At 37.6% G+C, this 26,342-nt stretch overlaps 1 protein-coding gene across 2 annotated transcripts in view; it reads right to left on the reverse strand.

The window, feature by feature from the left end:
- PPARG (peroxisome proliferator activated receptor gamma) overlaps positions 1-26,342 on the reverse strand; it is a 155,535-nt gene that overhangs the window by 63,202 nt on the left and 65,991 nt on the right. The window contains exon 1 of one of the 2 annotated variants that reach the window (XM_008061422.2): positions 22,843-23,044. The exons of the other annotated variant lie outside the window; for it this stretch is intronic. Within the exon in view, the coding sequence (XP_008059613.1) occupies positions 22,843-22,924 (82 nt within the window). The 5' untranslated portion in view covers positions 22,925-23,044. Of the gene's footprint in view, positions 1-22,842; positions 23,045-26,342 lie in introns of those variants that run through there. 2 annotated transcript variants of the gene reach the window in all.

The following is a 26,342-nucleotide window of genomic DNA, read 5'->3' on the forward strand; positions in this document are numbered from 1 at the left end:
CCTCCCTTCCTGCCCTTAGGAATGCTACGTTTTTATGTTCTCTACTATTAAGGGATACTGGTGGAAAAGCAGAAGAAACACTGACATATAATAAATGAAAATGTTTTAACTTGGCATTCAAGGTCTTCCATGAAACAGCCCTAACTTACTTTTCAGTCTTATTCTCCAATGATCATCCCAGTCCTCAGTCCCATTTTTGGCATAGTCTGTAGCTGGGCATATCACACTATTTGCCCAGGAGAAGCATGTCCTGCGGCTTCTAGTCTGCTCCTGTCTGTTCATGCAGTTTGCTGAGGCAGCTCTATCTTCCTCCTACCCCTCATCTCCTCCCGCCACAAGCCTGCTTGTCTTTCATACCCAACCCAAAGGCCACTTTCTCCATGAAACTGCCCATGAATCCTCCAACTTAACAACACTCTCCCTTTTCTGTATTCCCACTTCACTTTGTACCCCTCCTTTAACTCAGATAAAATTATCTGGATAAATATCTCCACCATTAGATTTCCATTCTGGAGCAAAGGGACAGTGTGCCACTATTATTTTCCCTTTAGTTCATACGCACAGTTGTTGTTGTTGTTGTTGTTTTTGCCAACTGAGTGATCATATTTTATAGAGAAGAACAGAATGAGTTTTCAGTTTGCTGTGAAAGATGGGAAAATAAAGATACTTTCTCAACGGCTTAGTCTTGCTAAGACTTAAGCTTTCCCCAAAATATGTTAACCTTCAATATTACAGTTAAAATATAATCTTACAACCCTTCCCCTCAACAATGTATACTCAGTTTTTTCTCTTTTGTTGATCACAGGAGGAAGGTTAGGGTCCTTTGGGCTTTCCTATTTTTCTAAGTGGAAAGGACGAAGTAAGAAAGAAAATCAGCTTGCCTCTTCATCTCTGTGAAAACACTGCCCAAACACAAATTGTTCCCTTCCCCCTGCTCCTTATCCCTTTCCTTTTACTCTGGGACACCTTGACCTAAACAACATTATTCCATGGACCATGGTTACTGGGAGGCACAGTGGTTCCCTAGACATTTTATTTTATTTTGACTTAGAGATGGGTCCAGGAAGCCTGCTTCTAATTTTGTCTCTAGAAAACATAAGCTACTGTTTCTGCCAAGCTGTAAGTTGAGTAGGTGTTTTTTGTTACTCTGTGCAATTACCCATGAAAGAACAAATGGACAAAATATTTGCATGAACAACAGCCCTTCTCAGGAACAAGGACGTGTCTTAACTCTCCAGCGGAGTGACACTGAGTTGTGTTGCATCAGGGTACATCCATCAATTTCACAACCTTTAGTGTGTTTCAAGCAGGCAAATGTCTTTAGGCAGAACTTGTTAGCAAGGACATGGATGTGGGCCATTTATCTTAGATCTTCAAGCTTGGTTTTAAACTCTATTACCATCAATAAGCAGACTTTTCACAATACTCCAAAGTATAATGTATTTCAGACAAAAATACAACCAATTTCATGCACAAATAAAGTAACTTATTTAATCTGATAGGCATCATTATTTGGGAATATGAAAGTGGGCCTGAAAAGATGCTAGATTTTAAAATTGAGCCCCAGAACCTCACAGTTTACCTTTGGGGTTCCATGTCGACTCTTGTGAAAAGAAAAACTATTAGAAAAGACGGGGAAACATCGCATCTCCTTAATACTTACATTAGCTAATATGAACAGAATTCTAAATCTTTCCTAAATATTGTGCCAAACACTATGCTTGGAATGTGTCATTTAATCCTTACAACAGCAATATGAAGTAGATACAATTACACCTCACCTTAAAGAAGAAGAAATTGAGGTACAGACCTGGAAGTTACTTGCCTAAGACTTAGCCCATAGTTACTAAGCAATAGAACTGGTGTTGAATCCAGATGGTCTGACACTTCATAGACCACATACACGTAACTTCCTATACTGACTACCAGTTAGAAAAACGTATCTCTTGCTGACCCTTCAGTTCTATATTAAACAACAATTAATTCCAACAAACCTTCAGGGAACACCTACGATGTGCCAGGCAGGCAGAGGAGGTTGGGATGTATGACAGAGAGTAACTCTCAAATGAAAGCCTTATTTGAGAAATGTGATAAAGCAGGCAACAACAAAATGTCCCCGAGGAGCCTTTCACAGGTTCTCTGATACTTAGTAGCCTTGTTGGAGACAACCGTAAGAGACACTTAACTCCTGATTTTTCAGTCTCTTCCCATTTGTTTCAGTTTAATGTCATGGTATTTACAACACTGGTTCCAACTTGTTTATCCAACCCATCCTTACTGATTCCTGCGGATCACTCCGCAGTATAAATCGGCCTGGGAATTTTCTAATTCCTCTTCCATCATAAAGATGACACCCAGAAACAAAAGTCGCCCAGAAATCTCAGAGCCTTTTTTGAGATCATCTAAGTTCCTCATCTGACAAATGAAGAAAATGAAGCAAAGTGATTTGCCCATGGATAGATACCCAGTGAACCAGAGGCTGAATGGATGAGGACCCAGCTTGTCTGTCTTTTAGCCTGACATTCTAGTTGTTACTATGCATAAGTATGTTAAAAAAGGGACTTTTAACCTACGGCAATTTTTCATGGATCCAGGTTTTTTTGGTCTTAATTAATGTATATGAACATTTATGAAGGAAAAAAGTCTTATTTAAGGATCCATTTACTGGATAGCAAATTATAACAGACTAAAATGCAGATGAAATAAATCTGTAACAGGATTTGCTTCTAACAAATATAATAAACTGATTAATCAAAAGGTTTAGGGAACAGTCTTGAATCGTCTAACAGAATGAGCATTACATTGATCCAAGTTTTTATATAATATATAAAGATATACATATTTTGTTTGTTTGTTGCAGGTTGCTGTTCTGAACATTTAACTGTGAAGAAGGATAAAAGCAGCCTCACATCAGATACTCTAAGTTCAAATCCAGCCCTCCTGCTTGCCAGTTTTGTGAGCTCTTTATCCCCATCTGTAAGATATTAATATTGTCTACCTCACAAAATTGTTGTAGGGTTTAAATTAGATAATAGGGCTGAATACTTAATAAGTCCTCAGTAAATATAATTATTATTAATAGTAGTCATTTGTGTGCACATTAGTAACCAGTGTACTATAGTCATTTAAAAGGTGGGTTAAAAGCCTCCAACAGTACCACTAGGGAACAGGAAGAGGAAGAAACGCCAGCAAAGTCCTATTGTTCGAACAGGACCACGCCTAAAACAGATGTCCTGTTTTAAAGACCTCTGGAAAAGGAGAGTCCACAGCTCCACTCTGGTTACTCATTCCAATGCTTAATTGCTCTTTTGTAGCCAGGAAAGTCTATGTCTTAACTGGCATTTCCCCAACTGTGTTATACATATGTTAATGATGTTCCTTTAAAAATAATTAAAAAGAAAAAAAAATCTGGTAGTCAAGTAAACTTAGTAAATGCTAGGTTAAGCAAGGTTAAATGGGTTTATTGCAAGACTTCTTAGAGGATATTCTGATGCACAAGAATACACAAAAGAGAAGGGAAGGCACAGTATTGAAGAGTTTAATCTGCAATGGAAATTATTATCTCACCTATGTTGAAGTTTGCAACTATCTTTCCCCCCATTTTCTAAACATATAGTTATCACCCTCTGCATATATGCCCTTTACCATGTATACTTGTTATTAAGTTGTCCCTCAGTTTTCTCTTCAACTTTAGAATCACTAAGGTCAAGGATTTATGCTCACTAAAACAGTAACAACAAAATCCAAGAGAGAAAGGATTTCTTAAACCATACAGAAAGGAATCCCTGTGAAGATCAATGCCCTTTCTATAGAGACTATCTTAAATACTTCCAGACTGGAAAAAAAATGAAAATCCTATATAAAGGATCACGAATCAGAATGACACTGAATGTCTCAATAGTAACACCAGAGGCTAGAAAAGTAATAGAATGTCTTCAAAATTCAGTGAAAAGCATAATTTCTAACTAAGAATTGTAAAAATCATCAGTCAAGTATGAAAATAGAATAAAGACATTTCCAGAAATATAAGGCCTCCAGATAAATTACATCCCACATACTTTTTCCCAGAGTTCTCCACCAGGACAAAGAAAGGGAAAATATGGGATCCAGGAAACAAAGGATGTAAACACATGAGAGAGGTGAAGGGAAGTGCCAGGGGAACAGACACAGAATAGTCTAGAGAGAACGCTAGATGGGACCCTCCAGAAACCAGAACGCCTGACATGTCTGGTCACTTTGAAAGAAGTTTTTATTACTCTGTCAGAGAGTTCAAAGACGAATTTGTAGAGAGTTCTTAACCAAGGGACAACAACAAAAATAAGCAATTACTAAGTAAAGACAAATTATTAACTCCAGAAAAACAAATAGCTATACAGGACAGGAAGTAGAATTATAGTACACTGCTTGGCTCAACAGTAAGCAGCACTTTCAAAGTTATTATAATGGAAGCACAGACAACTGATTTAACCCCCAAATATATGTAACTACATTTTGAAGTTGGGAGTAAGAATAAATGTGTGTTGGGAAAGAGACTGTGGTGGTAAAAGGGTTAAATTCTTATCTTCTAAAGCAGGAAGTTAAAGGATAATGAATACAATTTAAAAAACAAAAATAGGCTGGTGTGGTGGCTCAAGCCTGTAATCCCAGCACTCTGGGAGATTGAGGCAGAGGATTGCCTTGTCTCAGGGGTTTGAGACCCCCCTGGGCAACTTGGTGAGACCTCATCTCTACAATAAATCACAAAAACTAGCTGGGTGTGGTAGCACGTGCCTGTAGTTCTGGCTACTTGGAAGGCTGAGGCAGAAGGATCCCCGGAGTCCAGCAGGTCAATGCAGGGATGACTGTGAGCATGCCACCGCACACCAGCCTGGGTGATGGAGTGAGCCTCCAACTCAAGACAAACAAACAAATAAAAAGCAACAGTAGCATGAGCATGTTATTCTAAAGATATGATGGTAAATGCCAAAAACAATGCCTGAAAGAGTTAAAATCGTTGCCTTTGAGGATTGGGAATGAGGTGTAGGACTGAGGATTTTTGTTCTTCACCGAAAGCTTTATATTATCTGACTGTAAATAAGTCTTACTTTAAGAAAAGTAAAACTTAAGTAAAAATGAAATTATCTTTTAATTATGGTATTTCCCCTTTTTTCACCTAACAGAGGGAATAATTCTATTCCTTGCTTATGTCCCAGCCCGCCTAAAAGGAATTATCAATGCAATGGTTTGGAAAAGGAGAGTAAATTTAAATGGAGTTTCAAGTAAAATAAAGACAAATCAGATACCCTTTTTCTGGCTGCCCTTCTGATTCAAGCATGTAGTATCATGGATTTTGTTTAGAAAAGGAGGAAAATTACTCTGGAACCCATTAACAGAAGTATAATTTGAAAATAATAGCTACTATTAATCTGTTAACCAGTAATAATAGTTGTAAGAGCTTATGATAAGCAGTTCTATGAGTTATATGCAATTATCATTACTACCAGTTAACAGATTAAAAACATTAGACATAAAAGGGCTAAGTGACTTGTCCAATGTCACACAGCCAATAGCTACTACAGCTGGGGCTTAAATCTTGTGGTGGGAACAGGTACAGTGGCTCATGCCTGTAATTCAAGCACTTTGAAGAGCAGAGGTGGTAGGATGGCCTGAGCCCAGGAATTCAAGAACAGTGTGGGAAACATAGCAAGACCTCATCTCTACAAAAAATAAAAAAATTAACTTGTCATAGCGGCATGCATCTGTTATCCCAGCTACTCAGGAGTAATGATCACCTGAGCCCAGGAGGTTGAGGCTGCGGTAATTTATGATAGTACCAATGCATTCCAGCCTGGGCAACAACAGAGTGAGAACCGGACTAAAAAAAAAAAAAAAAAAAAAAAAAAAATCCGTGGTGGTTTCTCTGAATACAGAATCCCTTATTCTGGATACTATATATTAAGAAAAGATTTAGAAGTGAAATCTTTGGCATGTTATTTGCTTCTTCAATATAAGAAAATATATTTTTATTCTGTTATCTACTTTAGACTACATTAAAAACCAAATCCAATGTTTCTGTCATTTGATTTCCCATTGATAGCCTTGGCAGAGGTTGAAACATTCCCATATGTATCTCTTTTTTAAAACTCAAAAAAAAATTGTTTGTAGAGACAAGGTCTCGCTATGTTGCCCAGGTTGGTCTTGAACTACAAAATTCAAGCAATCCTCAGCCTCTCAAAGTACTGAGACTACAGGTGTGGGGCACCTCGCTTGGCCCCAATATGTATCCCTATATGCAAATTTTTTATAATAAGCCAGACGGTCTCATACAAAATTTATAAATTTTGATCAACAAAGGGCACATCATCTTTTTAGAGAAGCTCATGTTCATTTACCTGTTTGAAAGTACATTTCCTGTTGCATAGGCCACATCTTGTTTAGACAGCTTGCTTAAGGCAGTTCTGAGGTATCAGGACACAGGAAAGATTACAGGATCATGTCTTCATCCATACAAGCCATCTCTTCTGCTTCCTTCTGCAGAGATTTCTTATGGTCAAACTAGCTCAAGCTTGGTTCCTTTGCTATAACTGCCTTCATGCAGTTCTGAAGGGTTATATTACTAATAATCTAATTAGGGCTAAGGTTAAATCTGTTGAACAGTTACTCTTGTTTAATTAAAATTCCTACTTTGCCTGGCACACACTGGCAGCCAGTGAAGACTGGTGCATATTCATGGACATGACAAGAATAATAGAAGAATATTATGAACAATTCTCAGCCCACAAATTCAGTAACCTAGATGAAATGAATTTACTCCTTGAAAGACATAATCTGCCAAAACTCATACAAGAGGAACTAGACAAAGTGAATAAGCCTATACTCATTAAAGAAATTGAATCAATAATTAATAACCTTCCAAAAGAGAAAACATCAGATCAAGATGAGTTAATTGGTGATTTTTACCAAATACTTAAGGAAGGAATTATACCAATCTCTACAATTGCTTTCAAAATATAAAAGCAGAGGGACTATTTCCTAACTCATTTTGTGAGATCAGCACTACCCTAATACTAAAACAAAACAGACATTACAAGAAAAAAAAACTACAAACTAATCTTTTTCATGAATATAGATTAAAAAATCCTCAGCAAGATATTAGCAAATTGAATCCAACAATGTATAAAAATAATTATATACCATAGCCAAATGAGATTTTTCATAGGTATTCAAGGTTGGTTCAACATTAGAAAATTAATTAATGTACTGGATTAAACCAATAAGCTAAATAAGAAAAATCACATAATCATATTAATAGATGCAGAACAGGAATTTGACAAAATCCAACATCCATTCTCTTTTGGGAAGCTGGGTGCGGTGGCTCACCCTGTAATCCCAGCACTTTGGAAGGTGACAGCAAGAAGATTGCCTGAGCCTAGGGATTTGAGACCACCTTGGGCAGCTGGGAGATACCTCATCTCTACAAAAAATCAAAAAATTAGCCAGGTGTGGTAGTGTGTGCCTGTAGTTCCAGTTACTTTGAAGGTTGAGGTGGAAGGCCTGCCTGAGCCCAGGAGATTGAGGCTGCAGTAGCCATGAGTGTGCCACTGCACTCCTGCCTGGGAGAAAGAGTGAGACTCTTGACAAAAAACCTCTCAGTAAATTAGGAACAGAAGGAAACTTCCTCAACTTGACAAAGAACATTTACAAAAAAAAAATCTACAGCTAACATCAGACTCAGTGGTGAGAAACTAAAATTTTCCCACTAACATCAGGAACAAAGAGAAAGGATGTTCCTTCTCATTACTGCTTTTCAACATCATGCTAGAAGGCTTAAATAATGTAATAAAACAAGAAAAATGAAATTATACCAATTCTCTACAATTGCTTTGATTGGGAAAGTAGAAATAAAACTGTCTTTTTTTTGCCAATGATATTCAAAAGAATAGATTAAAAAAAAATCTCCTGGAGCTATTAAGTGATTATACCAAGACTGTTGGATACAAGGTTAATGTACCAGATTGTTGGATACAAGGTTAATGTACAAAATACAGAGTTACATGCTCTCCTATATCCTAGCAATAAACAAGTGAAATTTGAAATTAAAAACACAGTATCATTTACATTAGCACTCCTCAAATGAAATACTTAGTATAAATCTAACAAAAAGTGTACAAAATCTACTTGAGAAAAACTTCAAAACTCTGATGAAAGATATTGAATAACTAAATAAATGAAGAAATATTTCATGCTCATGAATAGGAAGACTCAATATTAACAAAATGTCAGTTTTGTCATCCTACCTTGATCTATAGATTCTCTGCAATTCCAATCAAGATCCCAGCAAGCTATTTTGTAGATATTGACAAACAATTTTAAAGTTTATATGGAGAAGCAAAAGACTAAGAATAGCCAACTCAACAATGAAAAAGAACAGAATTGGAGGACTGACACTATCTGACTTCAAACCTTACCATAAAGTTATAGTATTCAAGATAGTTTGGTATTGGCAAAGGAATAGACAAATAGACCAAGGGAACAGAATAGAAAACCCAGGATTAGGCCCACCTAAATGTGGACAACTGATGTTTGACAAAGGAACAAGGGCAATACAATGGAGCAAAGAGTCTTTTCAACAACTGAGGCTAGAACAACTGGACATCCAAAAGCAAAAGAAAAAAAAAAAAAGAAAAAAAAATTTGGCCAGGCACAGTGGCTCAGCCTATAATCCCAGCACTTTGGGAGGCCAAGGTGAGAGGATTGACTGAGCCTGGGGTTCAGGACCAGTCCGGGCAACTTGGTGAGACCTCGTCTCTACAATAAATCACAAAAACTAGCTGTGGTATGAGTTTGTAGTTCCAGCTATTTAGAAGACTGAGGTGGAAGGATCACCTAAGCCCAGCAGGTTGAAGCTGCAGTGGCCATGAGTATGCCACTGCACTCCAGCCTGGGTAATAAGAGTGAGACTCCAACTCAAAAAAAAAAAAATAATAATAATAATCAGATACTGATTATCTTCCCTTCATAAAAATGAACTCAAAATGGATCATAGTTCTAACTGTAAATGCAAAACTAAAAATCTTCTCATGGATAATGTTAAAGAAAACCTAGATGACCTTGGATATGGCGATGACTTTTTAGATATAATGCCAAAGGTATGAACCATGAAAAAAAGAATTGACTAGCTGGACTTCATTAAAATTAAAAATGTCTCTTCTGTGTAAAACAACATTAAGAGAATTAAAAGGCAAGCCACAGACTGGGAGAAAATATTTGCAAAAACACATAACAGACTGCTATCTAAAATATACAAAGAACACTTAAACTTAATAATAATTAGAAAATGAACAACCTGATTTTTAAAATGAGCAAAGCAGCAGGGTGCGGTGGCTCAAGTCTGTAATACCAGCCCTTTGGGAGGCCGAGGTGAGAGAATTGCCTGAGTCCACAGGTTTGAGATCAGCCCGGACAACTTGGAAAGACCTCATCTCTACAATAAATCAAAAAATTAGCTGGGCATGGTAGCCTGCGCCTGTAGTTCCAGCTACTTGGAAAGGCTGAGGTGGAACGATCATCTTTGCCCAGCAGGTCGACACTGGGGTAGCTGTGAGCGTGCCACTGCACTCCAGCCTGGGTGATGGAATGAGATCCAACTCAAAAAATAAATAAATAAGTAAAAATAAGGCTACATTCGGTGGCTCAGCCTGTAATCCCAGCACTTTGGGAGGCCGAGGCAAATGGACTGCCTGAGCCCGTGGGCTCGAGGCCAGCCTGGGCAACTTGGTGAGGCCTCGTCTCTACAATAAATCAAAAAGCTGGGAGTGGTAGAGTGTGCCTGTAGTTCTGGCTACTTGGAAGGCTGAGGCGGAACGACTGCCAGAGCCCAGGAGGTCAACGCTGGGGTGGCTGTGAGTGTGCCACTGCATTCCAGTCTGGGCAACGGAGTGAGACTGCAACTCAAAAATAAATAAATAAATAAATAATAATAAAAATAAAATAAAATGAGCAAAACACCTGAACAGACATATCACCAAAGAAGACATGTAGGTGGCATTTAAGAGTATGTAAAGATCTTCAATGGCATATGTCAGAGCATTGTAAATGAAAACAATGAGATACTACTACATATTTATTATAACAACCAATATCCAAAACACTGGCAAACCAAATGCTGGTGAAGATGTGGAGCAACAGGAATGCTCATTCAGCTGGTGGGAATGTAAAATAGTATAGTCACTTTGGAAGACAGAATGGCAGTTTTTTATAAATCCAAACATAAGCCGGGCTCGGTGGCTCAGTCTGTAATCCCGCGCCTTTGGGATGCTGAGGTGAGTGGACTGCCTGAGCCCGCAGGTTCAAGACCCACCTGGGCAACTTGGCGAGACCTCATCTCTTACAATAAATCAAAAATTAGCTGGGTGTGGTAGTGTGCGCCTGTAATTCCGGCTATTCGGAAGGCTGAGGCGGAAGGATCACCGAAGCCTAGTGGGCTGAGGCTGCAATGGCCGGGAGCGGCCACTGCACTTCACTCTGGGTGACGGAGTGAGACTCCAACTCAAAAAAAAAAAAAAAAAAAAAAAATATATATATATATATACACACACACATATATAAATCCTAACATATTCTAACCATATGATCCAGCAATTGCACTCCTTGGCATTTACCGAAATGAATTAAAAACTTACATCCACACAAAAACTGCTCACAGATGTTTACAACAGCTTTATTCATAATTGCCCAAACTTGGAAGTAACCAAGACACACTTCAGTAGCTAAATGGATAAATAAACTGTGGTTCAGTCACATAGTGGAATATTAGTCTTTGTAAAAATATATAAACTATTAAGCCATTAAAACATTCATAGAAGAAACTTAAATGCATATTATTAAATGAAAGAAACCAATCTGGGCCAGGCATGGAGGCTGACACCTATAATCCCAGTACTTTGGGAGGCTGAGGTGGGAGGATTGCTTGAGCCCAGGACTTTAAGACCAGCCTGGGCAATATAGAAAGGCCTCATCTCTACCAAAAAAAAAAAAAAGATAAATTAGCTGAGTATAGTGGTACCCACCCATAGTTCCAGCTAATTGGGAGGCTGAGATAGAAGGATCATCAGAGTCCAGGAGTTTGAGGTTGCAGTGAGCTGTGATCATGCCACTGTGCTCCAGACTGGACAACAGATAGAGACCCAGATAAAAGAAAGAAAAGAAAAAAAAAAAGAAAAGAAAGAGGAAGAGAAGGGAAAGAAAAAAAGAAAAGAAATCAATCTTAAAAGGTTAAGGATGGCATGATTCCAACTATATGACATTCTTAAAAAGGCAAAACTATGGATACAGTAAAAAGATCAGAGGTTGGAGGAGAGCAGGATGAACAGATGGACAACAGAGGATTTTCAGGGCAATGAAAATATTTTGTGTGATACTGCAACGGTGGATACATGTCCTTATACATTTGTCTGAACCCACAGAATGTACAATACCAAGAATTAATTCTAATGTAAACAATGGACTTGGGGTGATCATGTTGTGTCAGTGTGGGTTTACTGACTGTGATAAATACACCATAAGGAGCAGGATATTGATAGTGGAGGAGGCTGTGCATGCATAGGGACAGAGGGTCTATGGGAACTTTGTACTTTCTGTTCAATTTTGCTCTGAACCTAAAACTGCTCTAAAAAATACATATTAATTGAAAGAAAGAAAGAGAGAGAGAGAGAGAAAGAAAGAAAGAAAGAGAGAAAGGAAGAAAGAATGGTGCTTAGGTCAGAAAAAAGAAGATGGAATGTTTATCCATGGCTAGCTCCCCCTCTACATTTTGGGGAAAAAAAACCGGGGGGGAAAGAAAACAAAAGGAATACTCCAGAAAGGAGGGAGCCACCATAGATCTGCCAAAGTACTGTTTCTCTTTACTTTGCTCACCCCTCAAACATAGGACTTCCTGCAACTGGGAAAGAGAGCCTGGGTCAGTGTCTTTAAATAATATTTTACTACTGAAGATCCCCTAATAGCTTGGAATTATCATAGAGGGAAGGCCACTGTCTTATTCAGAGTTGTTTAGTCTGGTAAAATGATGTGATACACTATGCTCTTTTGGTTTCCATTTACCGTGCCAAGCACTCTTAATAAGAAAAGAATGGCCGGGCTCGGTGGCTCAGCCTGGAATCCTGTACCTTTGGGAGGCTGAGGTGAGTGGATTGCCTGAGCCCGCAGGTTCGAGACCCACCTGGGCAACTTGGCGAGACCTCATCTCTACAATAAATCAAAAATCGGCCAGCGTGGTAGCACGCGCCTGTAGTTCCAGCTACTTGGAAGCCTGAGGCGGAAGGATCGTCGGAGCCCAGCACCGCCACCGAGGCTGCGGTGACCGGGAGTGGCCACTGCACTCCAGTCTGGGTGACAGAGTAAGACTCCAACTCAAAAAAAAAGAAAAGAAAAGAAAAGAATGGTCTTAAGCTAAATAGACAATGAGAAAAAAAGTGTAAAGACAGAGATAGCCGTATCATATTGGTTGTGGGCTGATTAGTGACTTTTTACTAGTTATACTATATGTTATCTTAAAATGTTACAATGTGATATTAAAATGTCCATAGTAAATATTTTTCATACTTTAAATCTTTTTCCTGAGCTATTATGGCACTATCAAAAATATTCCATATGATATTTGATATAATTCAACATTCATTCATGATTTTTTAAAAACCTCTTAACTAAGAAGGAGAGGGAACTTCATCTGAAACAAACAAAAAGCCTAGAGTGGCTACCATTCTTGATGGTGAAATATTTAAAGCTTTTTTCTTGAGATCAGGAAGGCGACAAGTACACCAACTATCACCACTTCTATTCAACACTATACGGGAGATCCTATTTGATGCAACAAGGGAAAAAACACACAAGAATTGGAAAAGAAGAAATAAAAATAACAATATGAGTACTTCCAGTGGCATTACTGTTTTTCTAAAAATCTATAAAAACACACTATAGTTAATAAAATAATTTAGCAGAGTTGTGAGACACCAGGCCAGTAGTAAAAAACCAATTATATTTCCATAAGCCAGCAATAAATAGAAAATGAAATTTAAAAATGATTTTTGGAACAGCACTAAAACAAATACCTGGGGGAAAAAAGCTAACAAAGTATATGTAAGATCCCTACACTGAAAACCCCAAAATATTATTTAAAAAAATTAAAGAATATCTAAACAAGTGAAAGGATACTCCATGTTCATGGATTGAAAAACTCAATATTGTAAAGCTGTCAATTCTCTCCCAATTTATTTACAGATTAAGGGCAAATCCAATAAAAATCCCAGCACTTTTATGTGAGAATTAATATGTTGAGTCTAAAATATGAAAATTCAAAGGATCAAGAATAGGCAAGGCAATCTTGAAGAGAAAGAATAATACTAGAGGATTTATACTATCAAATATCAAAACCAATGATAAAGTTACATTAATTTTAAAGTTACATTAATTAATTAATACAATAAATTGGTCAAAAGATAGAAACAGACCAGTGCAACAGAAGACAAGTCCGGAATCAATCCCACACTTATATGGTCACTTAGTTTATGATAAAAATGTCACTGCTGGGTGGGGAAAGGATCTTTTCGACAAAGACGGTCAATTGGATATCCACATGAAAAAGAATGTACTGTCACCTTACAAGATACACATAAATCAATTCTATGTGGATTACAGATCTAAACGTGAAATATGAAACTAGAAAACTTCTAAATTAAGAACTAACACACTGTATCAAGTTGGGAGTAGGCAAAGCTTTCTTCAAAAGGATATAAAAAGTATTGACCAGCTGGGCATGGTGGCTCAAGTCTGTAATCCCAGCACTTTGGAAGGCGGAGGCGAGAGGACTGTCAGAGCCCACGAGTTAGAGACCAGCCTGGGCAACATGGTGAGACCTTAACACTCCGATAAATAAAAAAATTAGCTGGGTGTGTGGTGGTACATGCTTGTAGTTCCTTCTACTTGGAAGGCTGAGGTGGAAGGATTGCCTGAGCCCAGCGAGTCGAGGCTGCAGTAGCCATGAGCAGTGTGCCACTGCACTTCAGCCTGGGTGACAGAGTGAGATTCCAACTCAAAAAATTAAAAATAAAAATAAATAAAAAGCATTGACCATAAAATAAGAATGTGGTATACTGGACTAAATTAAGATGTGCACGTTTTTTTTTTTTTTAAGTGAATGAAAAAGCACACGGAGGGAGAGAAGGCATCTGCAATACATGTATCTGACAAAGTATGCTTTAGAACACTTATCTAAAGTACCCAATATAAACATAGGCAAAAGACTTGAATAGGTACTTCACAAAAAAGGATAGCCAAATGGACAACAAATATTTTTTTAAAGTGCTTAACTTTTTAGTCATCAGAGAAAAGGAAATTAAATTTACAAAATGATACCTGAAATGAAAAAGACAGAAAATGCCAAGTGCTGGTGATGATGTGGAGCAACTTGACTCATGACTACTTGTGAAAGTATACTTTGCTACAACCATGTCCAAAATTGTTTGGCAGTATCTCCTAAAGGTCAACATACTTTACTGGCCCAAGCATGTAGCTATCAGAAATGCTTACATTCATTCACTAAAAGACCTATGTGACAATGTTCACAGCAGTACTATTTGTAATATTGGAAACCCTCTGAATGCCCATCAACAGTAGGATAAATATACTGTGATATATTTATACAATGGAACACTACACAGTAATGAGAACGAGCGAAGTATGATTACATTCAGTAGTGTTATTAATCTCACAAACAAATGCTAAGAAAAAGAATCCAGACACAAGAGTAAACAATGGACCTCAAATCAGTCTAAGTGGCACAGACAAAAATTCAAAGGGTACATATTTTATTTTAAAACATTAAGTAGTAATTTTTTTGCTTTTGCTTTAAAACTGTTATATGTGGCTTGTATGTAAGGTCTATCCTGCTTTACAAGGACACTATTTTTTAACAATGCAAGAATTTTTCCCCCCAAATACTAATGCCTAAATTGACAGTCTGGTGTTTGGGAAGCTAATATGCTGGTATAGGCTGAGTTGTCTTTTGAGACATTCCACTTAAATGAAATAAAAGTCAGTGAATTAAATCCACTCAAGCTACCAATTTTATGGTTATTACTTAAACTTTCCTTTGTATCAAATTTTATAAACCTTGCTACTTAGGGGAGCTAACATAATTATTTTACTATAGTGTTTATCATACCAAAACTTTTCCATGTTTTAGTTTCCTCTGACATTTTTCTTTCTCTATATTGTAAGCTCAGTAAAATGTTCAATCAGTAGTATAAAACCAAAAGCATCTCAAATCAAGAAGAAAATCACCTTGTACCAGGTGCGAAGTGTTTTTCCAGTCTCACAAGAAATATGTAATATTGTAGTTCTTAACCTTGAGAAACATATAAAGGTTAATTATGTTTAGTAGCAGAAGGAAATACAGAGACCAAACGAGTGATATAGACAATAAGTGCTGTAGAAATGTGGAAAAGAAAGAGACTAACATGTTCAGACATAATCAGGAATAGCTTTTGGTAGAGATAGGTTTTTAATTATGTGGAGCCAATGGGATGATGAAGATTTGGATGGTCACTGATAATGATATCCCAAGAAAAAGGTACAAATCCCTACCATCTAACATTCCTCTTATATTAGCTGAGATGGTTTAAGAAATAATACAAAATAGTATTAAAGATGATTAGGCTTCATATAGGACATATACTTGAAAATTGGATTGGTTTCTCTTCAGTTTATGTATATCTTGGATAATTGTGGCTAAAGATGTCATTGTATCAATGGCAAAGAGATTTTCTGGCAAGTGGCAAAAATTTCTTTTCTTTTTTTTTTTTGAGTTGGAGTCTCACTCTGTCGCCCAGACTGGAGTGCAGTGGCCACTCCCGGCCACCGCAGCCTCGACCTGCTGGGATCTGGCGATCCTTCTGTCTCAGGCTTCCAAGTAGCTGGAACTACAGGTGCGCGCTCCCATGCCCAGCTCATTTTTTTTGATTTATTGTAGAGATGAGGTCTTGCCAAGTTGCCCAGGCGGGTCTTGAACCCGCGGGCTCAGGCAATTCACTCACCTCAGTCTCCCAAAGCGCAGGATTACAGGCTAAGCCACCCAGCCCAGCTAAAGATTTCTATGTAAATCTAGCCATCCCAACATCAAATGCACACTTTGGCTCTTATTAGCATCACATCTTAATCCACTAAGCAAACTTGCCCCCCAAAATCTACCTAATAGGTGTATAATTTTAATTAGTAAACTAAATGCAGAGCTTTAGGTAAAGTGCAGACAATAGTAAGATAATATAGCCAGTGATGTTACATTGAACATATTTAATTGTTAATGCAAAGCAAAATAATAAGAATAAAAACAAGAATAGTAAGAATAATGAAACTACTTTACTTTTTCCCAAAGTCACGACTTAACTGATAGCCATAAGGGGAGCTGTCGTGTTCACATGTCTGGAACATGTGAAAGATATTAAACTTCTGGTTTCTTACTTAGTTTTGCCATTGGATCTTTGCCAAAACAAGTCATTGAAACTTGGTTTCTTTCTTCTGGAACTATGATTAGTAATATGTATCTATCAGATAATATCTAAATATTCTGAAAAAAAATGCTAAGGAAAAAATTGTAAGAGAATAAGCAGTAAGTCCAACTTAAGTAACCATGGTAATGGCAAACTTCAGATAGCATGTATAATGAACATCTATAGTAACTTCCATTTTAAAGGTGAGAAGAAGACAGAACTAGCACCTGTTAGACACCTATTATTACCTATCAGATAACAAATGCTCTAAGTGCTTTATACACTGGGTATTAGTTACTTTTTAAAAGTAACTGATTGCTAGTAAATAAGTCTTTCAGAGATTCAAAAGAATTCTGGAAGTAGCAAAAGGTGGGCAGACTTGCAGAAGAAACAAGAGGTTTGGGTAATTTACCAGTGGGATGAAAATTAATATTTGAATGATATTCAGTGAATAATATTAAAAATAATGGAGAGACATGGTACAAATAACTCTAAATAATAGATAAGTCAAACATATTTGTACCTGGCTTGGCATATTCAGTATTGTTGGTTGGTTTATATTAGCATTAGTTTTAGGAATAACATTTAAAATACACTAATATTTTGTTTTTATTTACTAAACGTATTCGAGTCCCTGACCTCAGGAGCTTGCTGAGGTACAAGAGGAGACCAACTTGTTATTAATAAGTCTACAAGAACCTATTAAGTACTTATTGTGTCAGGTATTTGTGCAACAGGGAGTAAAATATGAATGTTTTCCTCAGTGACTATGTAATTTGACTTAGGGATACATAAAGCAAAAAATAAACAAGAAGGCACTCATTAAGAGCTAAATTATGTGATAGAGATCATAGATATTAGATAACTTTATTCTTTCATTTAATAAGTATTAATGAGTACTACTATTCACCAAGTATTCTAGGCATTTGGAATATATCAGTGGTGAGCAACCCAGACAAAGACCTCTGACTTCATGGTGTTAATAGTCTAGGGGGATGATAAAGCAGACGACAAACAATAAATATAATCCACCAATAAATTATATGGTATGTTAGAAGATGATAAATGCTTCTGAAATAGGAGATTATAGTGCAGGGGAAGGGTAGGTAGGGCAGTAGAAAGGCTAGAGTAATTCAATAGGATGGTTAGGATGGTTAAGGCAGTCCTCACTAGAAGGTAAGATTTGAGCAAAGTTAGGAGTTGATGGAGTTAGCCTACATGATGTCAGAGGAAGAAGGCTCCAGATAGGAGCAAGAGCTAAGGCAGGTGTACAAAGGCAGGTGTCTAGAATGTGGAAGGAACAGCAAGGAGGTCAGTGTGGTGGGAGCAGAGTGAGTGGAGGAGAGAGAAAGAAAAGGAGGGGCATCAGAGATTGACTGAAGTGGGGCAGGCAGGTGCAAGGAAGATTGCTTTTGTTACAAGTGAAATGGGGAGCCACCGAAGGTTTTGAGTGGCGTGATAGGTCTCACCTATTTTAAATGATCCCTCTGGATGAATGGTTGAGACTAGGCTGTTGAGGTAAGGCTAGAAGTCGAAAAGCCTGTCAAGAGACTAGCATCCGGGCAAAGATGGTGACTTGGACCACGTTAGTGGCAGTGGAGGAGGAAGAAGAGTGATATTCTGAGCACATCTTCAGTTTAGAGGAGACAGAGAGCAATTAATAGTAATATGTTTATGCTCCAGGGAGCAAAGGTAACTTGAACCTGACCTTGAATGATAGGAAAGGTTTGAAAAGATGAAAGAATTAGGAAAGGCATTCCAAGACATAATAGGTTTCGAGGCAAGGGTGAGTATGGCTTAATCTTGGGACAAAGAGATAAGTCTAAATGGAGCAGGGCAGGCCAATGCCTGCGATGTGGTGGGAAATAAGGTAAAATACATGAAGCAGACACTGAAAGTCAGGCAGAGGTGTCTAGACTTCAGTGTTCACTAAGGTGCCTTGAAAATAGCAGGCACTCAATAAATATTGTAAGACTGATAATGAAGAGAAGCTTTTAAAGACCATTTATCTGGCAGTCTGGATTGGATGGCAGAGAGTTTCTCATTTAGAAGGTTCATTAAAAGGTCCTGCCATGGGACCTAACATGAGGTAACAAGAAATACTTCCCATGTAGCTAATTGACAGCTGACTGAAAACTACTTTATAGTATTAACCACAAGTGCCAGTCACCAGTTGTGAGAACCTTGATCTTATGTGACAATCCCTTGCTCAGATACAAATTACATTGGTCTAAGACACTGTGTACCCAAATAGCCATGTGATCTCAATGCTGAGGTTGTAAGAGGTGAAATGCAGTTGCTATCAGTTACATGCATATTTCTGGGTCTATAAATTAGTTACAGGTGCAAAACAGCATTTACCAAAAAAAGACAATCTGGTAGAAATTTATAGAAATGTAGTTTCATTCAAATGAATCCACTTCATTACATTGCCCACATTTTCACAAATATTCAACCCTAGTAGATGGACATAAGTCATTTACTGGACAACCTCTGGTGCCTATGAAGCTAACATAACAGAGGCTCTGTATCAGTTTTGTTGATCTAATACCATGAAGAAATTTACTTTGAATTCCTCTGACTGAAAAAATACATACCTAACAAAGAGCTGTGATGATTTCAGAATTTCCACAGGGTTGTCCTAGTAGAGTTATAACTGAGAATGCTGACAAAAACAGTAATCTATGACAACCTCTATCAGAGGTATAAAGATTGTTTTCATTTAATGACCAATGTTTTACACTGAAATTAGCAGTTTAAATGGGTAATTGCTGTCAGGTAACTTTTAAGACAAGTTGTATTCAGTAGGGATGATAGGAGAAAATAAGGTTTTTAAAAAAAACCCCGTATTTTCTTGCAAGCATCTAATATAAATAACATTTATTTTGGGCGTTTCCTATAATTCATAATTTGGGAGTAATATATAAGACAAATGACAGTTTTTAGAAAACAGCCTAGCAACCTACGAAATTACTGAGTCCTGGTGATCAAGAAAGAGGTTAATCAGGGCCAGGCTCCATGGCTCAGCCTGTAATCCCAGCATTTTGGGAGGCTGAGGCAAATAGACTGCCTGAGCCCGTGTGTTCGAGACCACCCTGGGCAACTTGGCAAGACCTTGTCTCTACAATAAATTTTTTAAAAAGAGGTTAATCAGAGTTAAATAAAAATAGATTACAAAACTGAAGCCATACCAAGGAAAAAAACTAACATGGGCAATAATAAAATTCAAGAAAAAGGCCCTGTATAGCCGGGCTCGGTGGCTCAGCCTGTAATCCCGCGCCTTTGGGAGGCTGAGGTGAGTGGATTGCCTGAGCCCGCGGGTTCGAGACCCGCCTGGGCAGCGAGACCTCATCTCTACAATAAATCAAAAAATTAGCCGGGCGTGGTAGCCCATGCCTGTAATTCCGGCTACTTGGAAGGCTGAGGCGGAAGGATCGCCGGAGCCCAGCAGGTCGAGGCTGTGGTGGCCGGGAGCGGCCCCTGTACTCCAGTCTGGGTGACAGAGTGAGACCCCAACTCAAAAAAAAAAAAAAAAAAAGAAAGCCCTGTATTATTATTACACGTGAGTTTCTGAAATTCAGAGCTATGTCAATAACTCAAATCTTCTCTGGACTTGAACTTTATTGTATAGAGAACATTATAATCCAAGATATCTTTTCAAATGTCTCTGAGAATAACACATGTAATCATCACTCTCATTTAGGTCCAAAGAATGATTTCAAACTTTGGAAATTCAATGTCTTCATACGCAAATATTAATGAAAGTGTGAGGTAATCTCTCCATTTAAAAAGAGACACAAAGATGTTTTCTCTAAGTTTGACCATTTCCTTATCAAAACACTCATGGGAGATCATGCAGAGGTCTCACTTCATTCATATAACTGCCACTTATTTTGATGCAATAAAGAATACTATAGTTTTTCCATATTCTATAAAGTGCTTCAAATTCAAGATATCATATGAGAGCCTTCTAGTCTATCCACCAGTGATTATTACTACAAGGCTAAAACAGTAAATTACATATAGGGCTTTGGGTCTGTTTTCACAAATATTGTGTCATCTAATCGTCATATTAATCCTGTATTTTCTGTTAATATATGTGGAAACAGAGGGCCAGAGAGGAAAAATGACTTGCTCAAATTCACATGCCAAGTATGTGGCCAAGACAGGATTGGTCCTTATAGTCCCTGGTACTACATGGGTCCCTTTAAACTTCTGGGAAGGTGAAAACTTTAGTTAATTATCTAAATGTTTCTGAGTATACAGTTGCCTGAAGCCATGTAGACTCAGTTTAAGTATCCCTCAATAAAAATGGCACGCAATCAATCACTCGCGCCTATCTCAGGAGAGTCTCTCGTTTCAAGCATTGTCTATTGCAGCATTTATCATGTCTCTAAGGCATATTTTCATTGCTCAATCAGCTCCAAAGGACAAGTGTGTCATCATCTTTCAATGCTCTGGTGCAACAACTTAAAATTATAGAATTCACACAGGACTAAGTCTGGCACTAAATGCAGAAGGCATATTCAACTTGAGCTTGTGGAAGCTTCCCTTCAATCTTGCCAATTTTTACTAGTGGAAATGGTTTCAGAGCCAGAATGGGGTTACTTGGGGTTGCTTGTGGAGCTCTTGATGAAAAAAGAAAGGAGAATAACAAAAGGGTCACAGTAATAATGAAGCCTATGAAAAAGTGTGGACATCCTCTGGCATAGCAGCTTAGTACAGTGGAGATTTTAATCTCATGAATATGACCAATATAGCTGGACATCTGGGACATTCATACTAAATGTGTTCCCTTTTCTTTACTAGTGGTACCCAGCTACATGCAGCACCCCAATTCCACGACAAGGAATCCTTGTCTACGATAAGGAAAGGGCGTACCTGAACTGACTACTATACCTAGGCCAAATCCCCAATCTTCAGTGTTTCATCTCCTGGCTCTGGATGGCATACAATGAACATATACTAATTTGTTTTCAAGTTTGTCTGTTTATTTGGGCAGGGGTAGAGTTGGTACTTAATGGTTCTCTACAACCTACAATAGAAGTAACAATCCTAGGTCTTCAGTATTTAGCAACTCACATATTTTTACCAGAAAAACAACACTTAAAAATAAGAAGTAGCCATAGTCTATGTAAGACAAGGGTTACATTATTAGAACAAAATATAATGTTTTAACTGCTAATAATTCTATTCTATTTCACATTAATTAAGAATAAAAGTATTGGATCATTCTCTTGAAGGAATTTGAGACTCAAAAAACTAAACTCAGGGCAAATTCAAAGCATAAAAATACTCAAGTCCCATAACCACTGCTACCACAAACAGTACTTGCCCCCCAGTTAACCTAAAATATTTGTTATACTGCATTCTAGACATATTCTTTCCAAACAGACAAAATTATCAAATTTTGACTCAAGAACTATTTCACAGCATAGCCAGGACATTCTGCCCTAAGAAAGGCTAAATTAATAAATGAAGTAAGATAGCAGTAATTTTTATGGCTCACATAAAAACAGAATAACAACATTTTATAGAATGAACTCCTATTTAAGACAGTCAGATGATAGAAATATAGAAATATACACTGAGTCAAATTATTGTAGTAAAATAAAATAGTATTTCTGGAAACATTTTATTATCTTTTAAAAAGCTTGATGTGTTAAAAACAGCGACTATTATGTTCAAACTTTAGGCTTCCAGGAAAATTAGAAGGTTAAAATGTAGAGCCATCCATTTCAGCAATTAATGACTTGACTTTAATGCTTTAGCATTTGTATTATAAAACCCAAATCATACTTGTTAAGATAATCTATTTTTACATAGAAAAATAAGAGAGAAAAGTACACAAGAAAAGTAAAACAACTAGAAATATAGAAATGTACAAGAAACAATACAAAACAGAAGCAGCTGTGCTAAGAAACTCCAGCAGAAGGAGCTGTAGAAATGAAGAACTTCTATTTTGCAGTAGCCAAGAAAGAAATGTTGAAAATGAGGTATCTGTTGGAATCTGACATATCCGAAGAGAAGCAATAGTTAATCATGTATGCTATATTCTTAAGGTATTCATTCAACTACTTTATTCAGAAAATGAGAATCAAGCACAGATAAAATACAGATTAGGTTGAGTTTCTTTCTTTTTAAGATTCTGAACGTGTTTCTAAGTGAATGCTATAGCAGAGAACTAGGCATTAAAATACTGGAGTAGACACAAGACAGTATTAGAACAAATATAACTTGGAAAGTAAACTGTAAGAGCAATTTTACCCTTACATAAATGCCCCCAATCCCCAATAGCCGTATCTGGAATAGACTTTACCTTGTGACGTGCTTGCAGACAGTGTGTCAGTGAAGGAATCGCTCTCTGGGTCAAGAGGAAGATCTCCCAGAGTTTCACTCATAACAGCATGGAATGGGGATTTGCTGTAATTCACACTGATATTTTGTCTATATCTTGCAAAAGATCAATCGTTAAAAGAAAAAGACTTGAGGTAGTAGAACTTGTGAATACACCAATGAGTTAAGACATCAGTTTCCAAATATTCGGGAGAGGTGGGAATAAACAGAAAGGACCAGGCCTGAATTGGTCCTGTGAGGGAGCCAGCTGTGACAAAATGTTGTGTCATAATGTTCACTGCTTTGGCAAGACTTGGTACATTACAAGGAAAATATTGCCACACTGTCTCGCCAGTGACCCACATGTTCAGTGTCTTGTGAGGAGCATACAGTATTTAAAACTATATTCACTAGAGACTATACTTTCAGGAATCATTTCTATAATTTGTTCAATATTCACTTGCTTTTTTATTGTGGTAAAATATACATCAAGTACTTCTTAAACGGAAAACTTTAAATCTCTGGTTTCTGAAATACCAGAAAAGTTTAATTGGGTCAATTTTCCTTAGGTGTCTATATCCTTGGTTGAATCTCTAATCACATTATCTAAAGAAATCTTTGGGGGCAACGCCTTTGGGCCCCCTCCCACTATGGGAGTTTTTCTGTCCTTTCAATAAATCCTGCTTTCTCAAAAAAAAAAAAAAAAAAAAAAAGGGAAAGAAATCTTTGGAATTTAATACATACCTATATTTTAAATTTTGTTACCAGCATGCTACCCAAATGTTATATTCCCAAGATATTTATCTAACTACTTTACGAAGCCCAAAGTGATACTAATTGCTATCCAGATTCCATAAAATTAAGCAGTTGAAAGGATGAAGATAGGGCCCAATATGTTTTCAATTTTATATTGTCAGGGTTTGCTTTTTAAAACTTCAGTTTATCCGTCAATAGTAAATGCAGCAATGTTTCATTGGCTGATGGTTGAACATCAGTTGATGTTTAAGTGATAAATGCTATGTCATAATGAAAAAATCAAGTTCTCTCTGAGAAGAATAATGCATTACCAGAAAAAAATAGACTTACTCTGCTAGGTTGGTGAGGAATTGTGGTCAGTTTTGTAATCAGGAAAAAGCTGGCTTCTTGCTCAAGGCCTTTGCCCTTTCTGGCAAGGAGAAACACTAACTGTGCCAAATTACTGATGTGGGAGCAGGTCTTGTCACATGAGTGGCCTAATAGAATTACAGTGACTTGTGGATTTTAAAAGATGCCCCCACATAGGGCAGTATATAGCAGATGACAATAATTCTCTGAATTGCACTTATCCTGATATTCCCCAAGTGAAATAAATATATATCTGGCTTAACTGCATTGGATAACTATTCACTCTTCAAGGGGACTAGTAAAAATTTCCCTGTCAATCATGGAGCAAGAGCTTGATGGGGAAATACTTACTGGGTCTGAATAGCACAGAATAAATAGAGTTGGGCAATTACATCGTTTTGTAGGTTTTTTGTTTTTGTTCTTTTTTGAGTCAGAGTCTCACTCTGTCACCCAGGTTGGAGTGCAGTGGCACATCACAGCTACCGCAGCCTTGCCATCCTGGGCTCAGGTGATCCTTCCACCTCAGCCTTCCAAGTAACTGGAACTACAGGTGCACACTACTATGCTTGGCTAATTTTTCGATTTATTGTAGAGATGAGGGCTCGCCAAGTTGCCCAGACTTGTCTCGAATCCCTGGGTTCAGGCAATCCTCTCACCTCTGCCTCCCAAAGTGCTGAAATTACAGGTGTGAGCCACTGTGCCTGGGTACACTGTTATTTTAAACCCCCCAAAATCTTGATTAAGGTAATCCAAGTTGGGAAATTTCTTGACAATCCAAATAACAGGTAATTACAGTTGTGCAGAATTAGTTTTTTCTACATTCAATCAGAATTCTCAGTAATTTCCTCTTCCCTCTCAATGCCTAGAAATTTACTTAGAATACAAAGTAATCCAGATACTACAATATAATATTTAAGGAAATGATTGAATTAAAGAGTCTTGGTTGAATTTATGATAGAGCGAAACAAAGTCAAGAATACTTTCCTTCTTTTCAATAAAACAGAACAAAAAATGAAGTCCTGTTCTTCCTATACATATTCCTGCTCAATGTTCCAAGATATGTTTGAGTCTAGAAAGCAAACTTCAACTTCATTTCCTATGAAGAGGCAGGATCTCAGCAAATCCTGTCCTTGGATTCCAAAGTCGCCCACTGCATCCTTGAATTCCTAGGCTTAAGTGATCCTATCTCAGCTTCCCGAGTAGCTGGGACTACAGGCACACACCACCGTGTCTGGCTAACTTAAAATTTTTTGTAGAGATGGAGACTCACTATGTTGCCCAGCCTGGTCTTCAATTTTCTTTTCTTAATGGAGAAGTTTACTAAAATGTTCTTAAGATTGCACTGCATGATAAGAATGATAAAACTGGCAAAATAATACAACTTTAGAGTAAGAGACACTCTTTAGAGTCTAACATTCTATTAATAAGATGAGAAAACAAGGCTCCCCGGGTTAAGCAGCTAGATAGTGACAGAGCTGGGACTGGAATCTAGATGATAGGACTTTAATGCTCAAAGCAGTCTATGGCCTTCACCAACTTCTACTCTTAGAAGTGTCTAAATTGCCTCTTTTATTTTAATAAATCAGGTACTTGGAAGGTTGAGGTGGAAGGATTGCCTGAGTCCAGCAGGTTGAGGCTGCGGTGGCCATGAGCGTACCACTGCACTTCAGCGTGGGCGACAGAGTGAGACTTCAACTCAAAAAAATGAAAATAAAAAATAAATCAGGAATAGATTATTAGGTCACTAAAGGGGAAAGTATGTTAGCTCTTTCCAAGGAATATCAGAGAATTTTAAAATTCTAATTACTCTGGGAGGGGAGTGAAGAGGGGAGTCTCTCAATGCCCTCCCCATTGCAAGTCCACATCCCTCAATTATGACAGAGCTCATTCATACCACACGACTCTATCTGGGGATCATCTTAGTTTTGTTTCTAAGGCCAATAGTATTATGTGGTTCTCAAGTTCTATACTCTCTCTGTTACTATTTGGGCAATATGCAGATCCAGTCTTTCCAACTTTCCTCGAAAGGACTAACTTCTGAACTTTTTTTCAGATACCATTCAACTTGCATATCTACTGGGTAGCAAGGCCTTCTAAGCCTCGAATAGTTCTCATACTGTGCTTCAACTACTCAAACATAAAGTTATGTATTTTTAAGTTAATTATTCCATAGCATCAGAATCTGATGAACATCTCTTACAGCACCTACTACATGCTGTCATTCCTTCTTCCCCTAGACTGGACTATTTTTTACTTGAAAGAAAAAACCAGCCAGCAGTGGTGGTTCACACCTGTAATTCCAGCACTTTGGGAGACCATGGTAAAAGGATTGCCTGAGCCCAGGGGTTCGAGACCAGCCTGGGCAACTTAGTGAGACCT

Source organism: Carlito syrichta, unplaced genomic scaffold (assembly GCF_000164805.1).
Source record: "Carlito syrichta isolate Samal-C Ts95f unplaced genomic scaffold, Tarsius_syrichta-2.0.1 Scaffold305248, whole genome shotgun sequence".
Lineage (NCBI taxonomy): Eukaryota > Metazoa > Chordata > Mammalia > Primates > Tarsiidae > Carlito > Carlito syrichta.